General features: G+C 39.4%; 1 protein-coding gene across 1 annotated transcript; it reads left to right on the forward strand.

Annotated features, from left to right (window-relative positions):
* Positions 1-264: 264 nt before the first annotated feature.
* Positions 265-7,372, forward strand: SPCS3 (signal peptidase complex subunit 3). Its single transcript, XM_026040800.1, has 5 exons — positions 265-582; positions 3,053-3,126; positions 4,986-5,062; positions 6,316-6,431; positions 6,916-7,372. Exons 1-5 carry the CDS (start codon positions 440-442, stop codon positions 7,046-7,048), a joined length of 543 nt encoding a protein of 180 aa, XP_025896585.1. The 5' UTR covers positions 265-439; the 3' UTR covers positions 7,049-7,372.
* Positions 7,373-13,468: the final 6,096 nt, after the last annotated feature.

A 13,468-nucleotide genomic window follows, 5' to 3' on the forward strand; every position in this document is an offset into this window, starting at 1 on the left:
GCACTCAGGTCCTCCCCAGGGGCTCACACGACCCACACGGGCAAGCTGCTGCGATGTCCGACTGCCAAGTGTAATTATTATTATTATCATTATTATTTCAGGGAAGCACAACGGAACGACGCAGAGCAGAAGGTCAGAGAGCATCTACTGCCCGAGTCGATGCCAACGACCGAGGTCAGCTCAACGGCCGCCTCTAACGGCCGCCTCTAACGGCCGCCCAACGGCCGCGCGAGGCCCCGCCCCCGGTGGGCGGGCCGAGGGGCCGCGCCTCCCCGCCGGCCGCGCGCGCGCCGCAGCGCCCCTTCCTCCTCCTGCTGCCGCCGCCGCGCTCAGCGCCGCCGGGCCCCGCGGAGCCGCCCTCCACCTCCCGCCTCGGAGCTGCGGCCGGGCCGGGAGCCTCCGAGCTTGCGTGGCGCGGCGGCCGGGCCCGAGCGGCGAGATGAACACGGTGCTGTCCCGGGCCAACTCGCTCTTCGCCTTCTCGTTGAGCGTGATGGCGGCGCTCACCTTCGGCTGCTTCATCACCACCGCCTTCAAGGAGCGCAGCGTGCCCGTCAGCATCGCCGTCTCCCGCGTCGTGCTGTGAGTGCGGCCCGCGCGCCGCGGCCGCCCTTCGGCTCCCCACCCACCCGCGCCGCCGTGGGGCGGAGGGCGGGAGGAGCGGCCATTACGGCCGTTGGGGGCGGCGCGCGGGGGCCGTTACGGCCGTTGGGGCCCGCCGCTTCGAGGCGGCCCTCCCTGGCCCCCCCTTTCCCGCCGGGCGCTTCCTGCCGCCGGCGCCGCGCTCCGCCCGCCGCCGAGGCCGCCGCGGCGCCAATGAGGGAGCCCCACGACGGCGCTCGCCGCCCCCGGGCGGGCCCGCGGCCGGAGCCCGCGCCTGCCGGGCCCGCGGCCGCCCGGAGCCGGGCGCTGAGCGGGGGCTCGCCGGGAAACCGCGGCCGCGGGTTGGGCGGCAGCCCAGCGACCGACGGGGGATCGAGCTGGGCAACAACGGAGCGCCCTCTTGGGCGGTTTGGGGCAGGGAGGCACCTCCGGAATGAGCGTGTGGCTTCGCTCCGTAGTGATTTCTGTTTGGTTGGTTAGTAGATCCCTCAGTTTTTTAACCTGTTTCCCTTCCCTGTGGATTCAGTGAAAGCACACTCATTTGGATGGTCTTGCCCTCCTGTGAGTTGCATCAGGAGTAGAATAGGCAGTACTGTATTGAAAGTGTTTTGCCCACATGACAGCGAGTGCTGAGGCAAGTGTGCAAACAGACCTGTTTAAAAAAAAAAAAAGAGGAGACTCTCTGTCACAGAAAACTTCCAGCTCCTAGACCTTCGCATCATGCATACTTATAGTTTGTATGTACTTACAGTATGAGTAGCTGAGCAGGCTCAGCTCCTGAGTACTTTACCAGAGGCACTTTAACTGGCTCCTGGTACTTTACCAGGGCTACATATGAGATCAATGCGTGGTTGTTACAGTGGTGGGTTTTGTTTGTTTGTTTGTTTTCTTTTTTTTTTTTTTTGAGCTGTTTTAGTACACCCATCACAACTTTGGTTTTTTGCTGGGTTCCCAATGCATTGGATTGCGTAGTGAGGAGATGATGGCAGTTCCTACTCTTCATTTATCATCATCTTTTGGATGGTCCTAGGAGTGCTCCAAATGGTATAAAGCTGCCATAAAAGCACATTCTGAATGTTCCAGCAAACTGAAAAGATGGGAAATGTCACATTAATCTTAATCAGGATGAAATTTGCACTGCCATCACTTCAGTGGTACACTGAAGATCTTATATTAATCTTATTAAGATCTTCAAAATATAAGATTAATATAAGAACTTAAATTGATCTTACAAGTGAAGATCTTATATTAATGAAAGTAGCGTCCCTTAGTTGCTTTTCTTAAACTCCTAGGAGTGAGTGATCTGCAAACTCTAGGTTGAAGCCAGTTACATCCTCAGATTAATAGTGATTCTGGGATGAAGCCACATTCATGATAAGAGTTGCTAGTTCCAAAGATATTGATTTTTTTGCAAAAGGATGGAAATTCATAGCTAATCTTAAGCAGGGAGGGATTGGTGGCAATTTTCTTAAATGGCGTCTCTAAATTTTTTTTTTGGTTGTTTTTTAAACAGTTGATTTGTATTTTTTCCTTTGTTTCTTTGAGATCACTAAATATAATTTTCATGCAATTATATTTTCAGACTAGAATTAATGTAATTGACAAGTTCATAATTCCTAAAATTTTTCTGTTACATTAAAAGTTAAGATTAGGAGTTCATTGTCAACTTGCTTATGGTATTCCTTGTTGTAGGTAGCAGGTTCGGTAAATTGCTAAACTTGGTGAATAAATCTGAAACTATCTCTTGTCTTTCATTGTTGATTTCCAGTTTCTTTTTTTCAATGCAGTTTAATACGATTATGTCAGATATTTCTCCAAATGTGAATTTCTAATGAAATTCTGGGTATCAAAACAGTATTATTTAAATAAAGCAGAGAGGAAAATAAGCATTTTCCTTATGCTACTATTTAACAGCTGTATCTGCCAGAGGGAAATTCTGTAAGTTGTGTGAACTACTAACATAAACCCTAGATTGTCCGAGTGTTTGACAGCTCTTTATTAGAGGCTTTTTTTGTTTGTTTTTCTTTTTTTTTCTTTAATAAAAAAAGCAGTGCAGAAATAGCTTTGAAAATGGTTACCAGCAGATAGTTGTGTTGCTGATGTTCCAGTCAGCTTTTTATATTTGAGTATTTTTTGGAGTGGCTAACACGTACTTTAATATACTCAAAAAACAGTGCAAATTTAGACACAGATGGATATAGATTTTTGTAAACAGGAAAGTCCACATGCTATTTCTATAACTTTCGTAGTCTACTGTGGTGCCAGGCTAGCTCATTGAAAACTGTGTCTTCAAACCTTCCAGGAAGTGCATGTTGTTAACTATGTAATCATACTGTAGCCAAAAACCTCTAAAATGGATGAAGGGATTATGTAGTAAAAATCATTATTTATGTAAAATACGCAAGAGAAATAATGAGAAAAGATAATTTTGTGTTTTGTTTTATCTTAGAAAAAATGTAGAAGATTTCACTGGACCTAGAGAAAGAAGTGATCTGGGATTCGTCACATTTGACATTACTGCAGATATCCTTAAGGAAAAATGGTTTGCAAGTCTTTGAAATGAGAACATCTTGACATTTATTTTTGTTACCATGTAATCTTCAGATATTCAGAACTTGAGGGAAAAAGCAGTAATTTGTCTTGTAATCTAAATTTAAAGCAATGAAAGATAGTATATTATATAGCTATGGCAGTAAACCAGGACTTAGAATATCTGCTCTGTGGCTGGTAAGTGATCTGAGTGAGTCATTTCCTCTTTCATTATGCCTTCTTTTAAAATAGGGCTCTGTAATGAAATGTGGTGTTAATGTTAACTGAGGTTTGTATTGGTGGTTTGAGGTGTGAATTAATTCTAGGGATTAGGTAACATGTTATTTTGACTGTCATACTCTGTCTAAAGAACTCTGAAGCACCTTTCAGACTCATTTTGTTGTAAGCGCAGGGCTTTCAAAATTATGTCTTCCTCATATAATCATGCAAATGCCTGTCTTTCCAAATAAAAAGTAGTCACGGTACCTGTTTAGATATCAAATTATCAAAGAATAGTGTGAAATTCATCAAGAAGCATATAATGTTCTACAAAATTAGCCACAATCTTTCTCATTGCTGCTCTTCGTGAAACTTTTCTTCTTGGCTTCTCTGATAGCCTGTTTTTTATTTGGTGGAATTGAGATTGTTGGACTTGTTTGCTTTTGTTTTGGCTGGATTATCTGACGAATGAAGAGGATCATTCTTAAGATCTGGACCATTGAAATAAGAATTCTGTATTTTTGACAGAAACCATTACCTAAGGTAAAGCACCATGTTTTACCTCAGGTAGGTTGTTACATTAAGCTTCATTTTGCAGCTGAGATTGCTGGGATTTTTTGTGTCTTCCATTTTTTGCCGCTGCGTTAGGTACAATTACTTCAGGTAACTTATTTTAAGACACCATTTGTCATTTTCAGTCAGACAACTAAAAATACTTGAGTATTTTAACTGTCAGTTAACTCTTCTACTTTTTTTGAGATTCTAATGCAGTTCTAACTTAGGATAAATGCAACAAAACGTAAGAGATTTTAAGCTTGACCTGAGGAATCTGTTATTTATTTGTTGAGGTAATGAGGAATGGAATAAAAATGAAGGATATCCTTGTGTGTTAGGAATAAGAAAAGGCTTTTATAGCTAAATGTTGCTCTCAGCATCCTTAGCAGTTGCACATGTGTTTTATTAAATGAACAACAGAAAAAGTATTTAAAGTATCAGCTAGTTTTATTACACTGAGAATCTCAAATAGTCATTGTCAGTTCTTTACTGTTGTTCGGAAATTTGAACAGAGGTTTTGTTGGTGTTTTATTTTTATATTCTGATAGGTTGATTTTCTTTGTAGCATGTAGGTAAATGAATTTGTTAATTCATAATGTTGTGTTAAATGTAGTTTCAGCTTTTTTTCTTTATGTGGATGTTGCAGACTCTTTGAGGCTGTAATACTGCTATCTACCCATTTCATATGTATTTATATATTGTTGGATCTTGATCCATAGTTAGACATCAATGTTGTTCAGTATAGAAAACACCCTGAAGACATTCAGTAAATAATTTTGTCTTCCCTTATATGTTCAATATTTTTTAGTAGACTGGCTATCAGTGGATTTTGGTTACTAACTTGTAACGCTAAATACAGCTCTCTCAAAACATTTGGGGAAAAAGGGATCTCTAAAGAAATCTACATCTGTCTTTTTCAGTAATTGGGAAAGCAGTTAAGATATCTGGTAGGACACTAGGAAATGCACTGATTTATAAAAAAAAAATGAAAACGTACTGAAATTTATTATTGTCTAGTTAGATCTTGTGAAAAAATTGGATTGTGATTTTCAGTGTGTTATTTTTCTTAACTTGCATACATCTGCGGAGTATATTTGACTGGAATGTTAAACAATTGTTTCTGTACTTGTCTGCAGAATATTCAACAAAAAACAATGTAAGTATCAAGAAAAAAGTCAAAGCCATTACCATTTTGTACTGTAGTTATTTTTAACATCCTGTAGTGCTGTTGGAAAGAATTGAGGCACCAATACTTCCTACCAGCTTGGACTGATTTCACTGTCCTTTATGATTTATTTCATCAGCAACTTAACTGGAGAAGTAGGAGGTTCAAAGACTCATGAAACTTGACTTGATATGCGCTCAGCAGAGGAGAGAAGAGTAATCCAAGCTTTGTCATCCCTTTAGAATAGAATAGTAAAAGAGAATTACTTCTCACTTACTTGTCATTTTTGTTGTACTTTTCCCTAACTTTCTGCAGTTGGTTGCTGCTAAGAGACTGGATATGGAACCTGTAAGGTGTAATGAGTCTTTTGTTCATAGAGCACAGAAATGTTTGTCCAGGCCCCATAACATTTCTCCATTGTCTTGACTGATTGCTCAAAGTTGTGAGCATTGCTGCATCGGTTGTTACAGATTTTCAGTTTGGGTATTGGTGGACTTTTCATTTTTGTGACAGGAGCTGTGCAGGACCGTTTATTGCAATTTGTTTAGGATTCTTCACTGGCAACTGGGAATTAATTATTTTGCTTTGTATTGAATTTATGCTAGTTTTTACAAGTGAGCACACTGAGAAATATTGTAGATAAATGATACCATAAGTTACAGGACTGTAAACAGGAATGTAAACAATAATGTCATCCTTACTGGGTAATTAACTGAAAAGAAGAGCGTATTTCAAATATTTAAGGATTTGGGATACATGTCTTTGAGATATTTATGCAGCTTCTGTAACCATACTTGCATATTAAACTTTTTTTTTCCTCACATTAAGGTTAGCAAAAAATCTTAAATACCTTGGCAATGTCATGGTAGAACAATTCAAATCTTTCATTTGAAACAAAGCCAAAATACTGTTTTTAAAAAACTTATTAAAAGTTATTAGAAGCTTATTACAGTTTAGAAGGAATATTTGTCATATTCTGTAGACTTCAAAATTTGTTGATCCTGAAAATATTTTTGTCAGGTTTTGTGGAACAGTTTTGTTGCTGTTCCTGTTCACTGTCTGTGCCACTTCTCTTTTTAGTAGTACTTCCATAAAAAATGATTTAGCCAATAAGGCATATGAGGGTAGACTTCAAGCATGTACTTCAGTTTCAGGTTTTCTGGGCAAATGATGCTTTGAAATTTCAGTTATTGCATATGCTCTGTTAAGTTAGTTTGCTGATGTTATTGTAATTGTGTTCTTAGGCTCTGAACCAGGTGGTCCTTTGGGACAAGATCATCTTGAGGGGAGATAATCCAAGGCTGTTCTTAAAAGATATGAAGTCAAAATACTTTTTCTTTGATGATGGAAATGGTCTCAAGTAAGTAAATCATTATTTTCCTTCATAGAACCTTGATTTACTTACTTTGTGCTTTACATACCTATTGGTGTTACTGAGACAACTGTATTTGATACATTGTTAGCCTGTTGCATCTTTTTAGTTTGACTAGTGGGATATCTTGTATCCCAAGATTGCATTTCCTTTCTGTAGGCTAGAAAGAAGAAAACAAGAACTTTTGACATTTGGTTTACCTGCAGATTTGGTTCTGTGCTGCCAGCTATGGCATGCATTTAAATCCTTTGGATTTGGACAATAGTGGAAAAAATCTTAATTTGATAATAGGCAATATGTCATGAAGCAACTTTGTTAAAATGGAAGGTTACTTCATCCTTAAGTGAAATTCAAAAGCCCATTGTTTTTAGATCAGGAAAGCCATTTGTATCCTAAATCGTTAATCTAAGTATTTGAGAGCTAAATTAGTTACTTGGAGTATTTGCGATAATTTTCTTTGTTGATTTTGCAGGGGAAACAGGAACGTCACTTTGACTCTCTCCTGGAACGTTGTACCAAATGCTGGCATTCTACCTCTTGTGACAGGGTCAGGACACGTGTCTGTTCCTTTCCCAGATACCTATGAAACAACAAAAAGTTATTAAATTATAATATTGAATCCTAAGCAACATATTTTTATACTTGTATATTGTGAATAAATTTTATCACAGTTTCTTCTCCCATCCCATGCAATCCTCCAATAAAAGGTACTTAATTTCCTCAGGTCTGACAGCATAGGAAAGGGAAATGAAAGTTTTTTTTTGTTTGTTTTTTTTTTTTTAATAAACCATTGAAGCTGAAGCTTAAAGAAGATGTAAATTGCTCTGCTACACTGAGGTATTTCTTCTGTGTTTCGGAAAGCTGAGGACTCTTTGGACACCTTGGTATAGGTCTACCTTTCTTTTAAATAAACATCTTAAAAACAGAAACCAGCCTGATTGTTTTTTCAAGCATTCTATCAATTGAGTTCTACAAAAATGAAATAACCCACCGCAGAGTCAAAATTTTCCACATACAAGTGGCTGTTCTGTTCTACATCTTTTGCTGCATGCATGTGTTGCAGGAGGTTAGACCTGTTCCTTTTTAGAACCACCTATTGCTACTTTGGTTTGTTAATTCTCTTGGAGATTTAGATACCCAAGTGCATTAACATAGCAAGTCTGCAGTTCTGTGTTATAAAGCCCTGACTGCTAGCAAAAAGAGAAATATTTTCAGCGTATTAATCATAGGCTGGTTTTAGAGATGCTTTTTATCAAGCTGGCTACATTTCTTTTTATCTTTCTTTTACTGGGATCAAGTTGGCAAGAAAAATGAACACACTTGTTCCACAGTTTGCTGGAATGGAATAAACAGATAGATAGTGGAAGGACCCTTCATAGACAGAAATTTCCTGAACTCTTATGGAGAACATTTGAGATCTCTGACAGCAGTATGAGAGGAGCCTAGACAGATTTACAGGTTTGGATTTAGACATAAGTTTACCTGCAAGACCCAGATTTGTACCAACCAAGAAAAATAAAAGCAGAGCCGTTCCTTAAGGAATTTCAGTCTGTGCCTCTACTCAAAAGATCTGACCTGTCTGTTGCAGCACATCTTACTTCCCTCAACCATAGATACAAATGCTTGCCCTAGTTGGAGAAGGAAAAATGCAGGGTAGATGCGTTTTAGATAATGATGATTTATACTCATCAGCTAGTATTTTTTTACTGAGATTGAATAGTGATTTTTATCTAGGAGGAGGACGATGTTAGTCTCCTAACATAGAATTTGAGCAAATTTTGGTAGATCTGAATTTCATTTCTAATAATAAATATTTGATCAGGACTGGATTTATGGCCAGACACCTAGAATACTCTGAACTGGGGGCAGGGAGGCTTAATAAGGGGTAATATGCTCAGAAACTATTGTAACAAGGAGTTTTGTAATATTACAATTCATGAACAAAAATACAGAAACTCTAGAAAGATAATTGCAATGTGATAAACCTTATGTGGAAGAAATACTGAAGATTAGGAGGTAACAATTGGACACAATTAGAAAGATGAAGCTAGAACTCTATATCTAGATAGAAAGCAGGTCATTTATTTTAACTTGTTCCACATTTTAAACAAGAATACAATTACTGAAATTGGAAGCTTGAATTTTAAGGGAGAACTGTAGCTTCCTATGCAACATTTAAGCAAAATACGTAGAACTAAAACTCTGTGCATGTGGATTTTCCTTTAATAGTAAATTGGTCCATCATGGGGCAGCAAATAATAATAATAATAAACTTCCCTTTACAGAAACTGTTCATAGCCTGCTGTTCTGTAGCTTTAATTTTCTTCTGAAAGATGTGGATCCTATTATCAGGTAAAGACTTATGAAATACTTGGCTACTGATGTTGTTTTCTGATGTATTTTTATCCTTAAAAGTACTGGCTCTCTCTATCTCTTTTCTCTGCATGTTCCTTCAATCTCAGAGTGGAGGGGGAAAAAAATAAAGAGTGCCTTGGCCTTTATAAGCTTTTTTTTTTTTCTTCTTTTAAATGGGAGATACTATATGACTCTTTTTTGAGGGAAGTGGAGTATGATTGGCACTTTTATATATCTGTAAGGTGGTAATACGTGGTAATTTGAACACTGTTAAGACTTGGCTTTTAAGTTTACACTTGAATATTGTGGCCATGCTTTGTGAAGTAGCTGTTTGCTACAAGTGCTGTTGTTCACCTGTTCCTTGGGAATGCTTGTGGATGGATGGATGCCATTTTGTGTTGAGAGCATGTGCTGAAGGTTGTTTTACGGTCTCGCCGCCTTTTAGTGCAGACACTGTCCTTCAAGGCCCTGTTGGAGCAGGGGACCCCAGCATAACTTGCGGTAGTGTCCGTCCGGCAGTGCCTCTGACTCGTGGCTGGAGCAGACCTGCATCCTCCCTTGTGCAAAACTCAACCCCGGGCTGAGGCTGCATATGTGCTTCTGTGGCCTGTCGCCTGGGGCTAGGTACTTGCGGCACCTTTCCTACCAGCGTGAGTGAGCCTCCTTGCAGCACTTGCTGGCATCACTGCACTGCTCACATATAACTAACTCAGAACTACTTTTTGCAGAGAAAACACTGTTTTGAGTAGCAACGGTGCAAACAGAGAGACAAGGTAGGAAAGAGGAATATTGGAATTGTGTAAACAGGATGTGTATCGGGTAACAGGTAATTCCTAGCTGGGCTATAAAACACAGAGAATAGTGAGAAAAGGGTCTGTGTGCCTTTTGGTCTCTTAAGGGGACAACAGATAAACCCTGATGTGAGTTCAGGTAAACTTGTTTATACTGTTAGGATTTTCAGTGAAAGCAGTATTCCTACTGAAAGCACCACTCAAAAAAGAAAATGCAAGAGAAAAGAACCCACAGTCCACCATGAAGAAGCAATCAGCACAGCTACTGGATTCGAGGTGAAAATGAAGTGGGCTTAATACCATTGAAAAGGGATTTTTGACTCCATTCCCTACTTTTGACTGCAGGGTGGGAATGTGGCTTTCCTTTTTGTAGTTAACTGGCCTGAAGCTGTTGATTTTGAGAAAACCAATTTGCTTTTGAAAAATGAACTTTTTAAGAATTCCAAAGTATCTTCACAGCAATATTTGAGGACAATTTTTCATTCTCACAGAACATACTTATATATATTTCAGTTTTCTGAACAGTTGGATGCACAGTTTACCAAAGATTAGCATAACTGACCACTGTGAAATACCATCATATTTTTTCTGTGCTCTGATAGAAAATCTATTTGTTGCTTTAAAGAACTGTATGTTATACAGAATGTAATACCATCATACAGAAGGAGAACAAAGTTAATTATTTTTAAAGATAATTGGATGAAAGTTTTGGTTTTATTGAGAAATATGTAGTGGGTTTTATTCAGGAGATATTTTCCAAATTGTTTTACTGAAACCTATTTCTTGGGGCGTGGCATTCATCCACTTTTTCATGGTAGCCATCTTCCAACGAATTTAAAGGCTGTCAATGAAAGAGATGCTTTAACTAGAAAAACTGTCTAAAGCGTAGATAATTTAACCCTCTTTCAGTGGAAATGGTATATTCCTAGCACAGTTTTGAGGTAGGGCATGATGTTTGATGTTGTTCTAACCTTTCCTAGAAAAAAAGTTATAATTGGTGTGAGGGGAACACTTCTGAGCAGCCTGAGTAGACGAGGAGATCGTTATTGAGCTTATGTTAAAGTCCTTAGAAAGGAGAACTTAGTTTCACCGTGAGGGCAAGGCAAGTGAAGATGAGGATGTAGTGATGCTGTAGTTGCTTGCCAGCAGCTTTCCAGACACAGAGCCGGGCAGGAGGCTCCCTGCTCTCTTGTTTCAGGGAATAAGGAAGCCAAATGCTCAGCTCCAGTGTTTAAAGCCTATTAAGTAAATTGATGACTGTATCTTGTGATAGTTATCAATCCATGTATAAAAATAACTTCCTTTTAGGGAAATGTTCAACTTTTCTGAGGCATCTTATAAAAAGAACTGAATAATGTTGTTTCACGGAGTTATGCATAGAGATGCCTGCTCTAGCAACTGTGATTTACTTAATGCAAAAAGGCCTGAAATCCTTCTGAGCCAAAAAACATTTCAGATAACACTGCATTAAGGAATTTAAGATGGGTATTCCTGTTTCACAATGAAAAGGGCAAGCTCTTAAGCTTGTTTTTTCATTAGAAAGTCTGCTGAAAGCATGCAATATGAAGCAGAAAGCAAGATGTGAATGAAAGGAAAATAACTTTAAAATCTATTCAAAAGCAGTTTAAAAATTGAAACATGGAAACAAAAATGTAAGCAGACATATACTTTTTAACAGGAAGTATCCTATTCTAAGCACATATGTAAATATTGCTATTACACTAACCAGACCAAAAAAACCAAAAAACTCAAAAGCAGCTTAAGCAAGCCAAACTGCTGTTGGGTCTGTTTTCTGGAGCTTTCCACCCCTCCCCTGGGAGCACTTGCAGCTGTGTTCACTGCAACTGTTTTTGGAACCTGCAAATTCTTAGAGACTGGTAAATATAACTGAGACATCCCACGGTTAAGTTTTCTTTCTTTCCTAGTACAGTTTTATACTAATATTCCTGTCATGCAAGTTTGTCCACTAATAGCTATTCTTAATTAGCAGTTCTTAACTCACTTTTGTTTTTCCCTGGAAAGATAATTACTTTCTCTGTCTCTTTTATCTGTACTCCATACTCCTACAGAGTATTCTAAATAACTAAAGATTTAATTATAAAATTCTAAATTCTCTTTGTATAAGCTACTAGGGAAATAAACCTCAGAAAAAAACATGTTAATGTTATCTAGAATTACAAGTAACTTGATTCAAAATAAAAACAACCAACCAAAATGTGATATGTAGGAACCCCTGATTTGCTCTTCATTGATTACAGCTGGGGCATTGGTGGGAGATCACCCACCAGCCAAACCAAATGTTGTTTAGTTTCCTTATCACATGAATCCTCCTCAGTCCATCCTTATCCTACTGATAAGATTCTCTACAAAGCAATATATTTCGTGTTTTCTTTTTTTACTGTAATTTATCTATAGCTTTTAGGTCCTTTTTTGACTTGACCTATTGAGGCAGCTATATTGTTTCTAGAGTAGGAGAATTTTTTTTTTTTTTTTTTTTTTTTTTTTTTTTTTTTTACTGAGAGCTAGTTTTTAATTTATTACATGTTTTTTAATCTGTTTCAAACATCTTTAATTTTTTAGTCTACTAGGTCTGAGTTGTATGGAGTTCACACCTTACTTTTTTGTTGCAGAATTGGTGTGAAAAGTGAAATCTTTTAAATATAGCAGTGACTCTTAAAGTTTTCTCTGTGACAGCAGGAGAGTTTTGTACAAATGAAGTGTGGAGGATTTGGGTAAGTACAGGTTTCTCTGCTCTTGTATGTTGATTAGCCATATCACAGGTGCTGATCAAGGCAGGAGTTTGCCGTGCTTTACTTTTAGGAGATTATTGAAGAACAGCTTTCTTAAGATTAGTGATTTCTTATGTTTGAAGATAAGAAGGAGAGTGTTCTTGCTGGAGCAGTCTCAGCACACTCACTTGGCTGCCATGCAGGTTGACTTTGGGAGGCAGCAGACACTGTAGCTGTAAGGGAATGATTCAAAACTTGGGTGTGGTCCAGCCTGTTCCTCTTTCCTACCCCGAGTGCAGGGCTAACGATGCAGACCCATCTCACCTGTGACTAATGGGCTTCTTGCAGACCCATCTCACCTGTAACTAATGGGTTCCTGGCTGGCCTGGCTTGCGCTCGTTAGCTGTGCCCTCCCTTCTTTACAGAGCAGCACCTGGCACCCCTTTAAAACCGTTTGGATCAGAGCAACTGTGTTTGCTTCCAGAGCTAGAGAGCTGTGCTACTGAGCAATCTTTTTAGGTGGGTTTTTTTTTTTTTTTTTTTTTTTTTTTTTTTTTTTTTTTGAGTTTGTGGCCATGTTTGCTTTACAGTTTACTTTGTAAATCTGACGTCTTCCAAAAGCTTCATTAGGAAGGTCTGATCCCTGGAAGAGGGCTCAGCTGATAAGAAGGGACATGGAGGTGGCCGCATAAGGTGAGCGCGCTTGTGGGGACTGGGAAGCAAGGCCAGGGCTTAAGCATGAGGAGGCTTTTCTTTAAAAGGCATTAGTGTTAATGGGTGGGTGGTGAGGAGGGAAGATCCTTTTCTAGGTAAAATAGTAACTGGTCAATAAGATGCACTGAGTTTAGCTCTGATGGGGGGGGTCCAAGTGAAGAGCTTTCAACTCCGTAAATCTCCTTTTGGTTCTATTCTAATTTTGTCTCTAGGAGTTAACTTCCTTCCCCCTTTTATGCCTTCCTCTCTCTTGTACCTCTGAGAGAGGGATGGGGCTAGGGTTTCTTTTTTACTGCCCTCACAGCCTTCCCTCTCACTAAACACTGTTTGCTGACGTGTGGGTTTGCTCTGGGGACCTGAGCTCGGTGAAAACGCGGTGGGTTCAGCTACCTACACCGTTGTGACTGTGACCAGTGCCCATGTGGCACCTCAGCGG

This window comes from Nothoprocta perdicaria, unplaced genomic scaffold, assembly GCF_003342845.1.
Source record: "Nothoprocta perdicaria isolate Ctin4 unplaced genomic scaffold, notPer1 scaffold_267, whole genome shotgun sequence".
Taxonomy (NCBI): domain Eukaryota; kingdom Metazoa; phylum Chordata; class Aves; order Tinamiformes; family Tinamidae; genus Nothoprocta; species Nothoprocta perdicaria.

Bases quoted from the DNA above. Each gene is read 5' to 3' on its own strand.
- SPCS3 (XM_026040800.1), top strand. From the start codon at position 440: ATGAACACGGTGCTGTCCCGGGCCAACTCGCTCTTCGCCTTCTCGTTG. The intron at 583-3,052 runs GTGAGTGCGGCC...GTTTTATCTTAG, and splicing joins GCCGTCTCCCGCGTCGTGCT to AAAAAATGTAGAAGATTTCA. The intron at 3,127-4,985 runs ATATCCTTAAGG...TAACTTGCATAC, and splicing joins CACATTTGACATTACTGCAG to ATCTGCGGAGTATATTTGAC.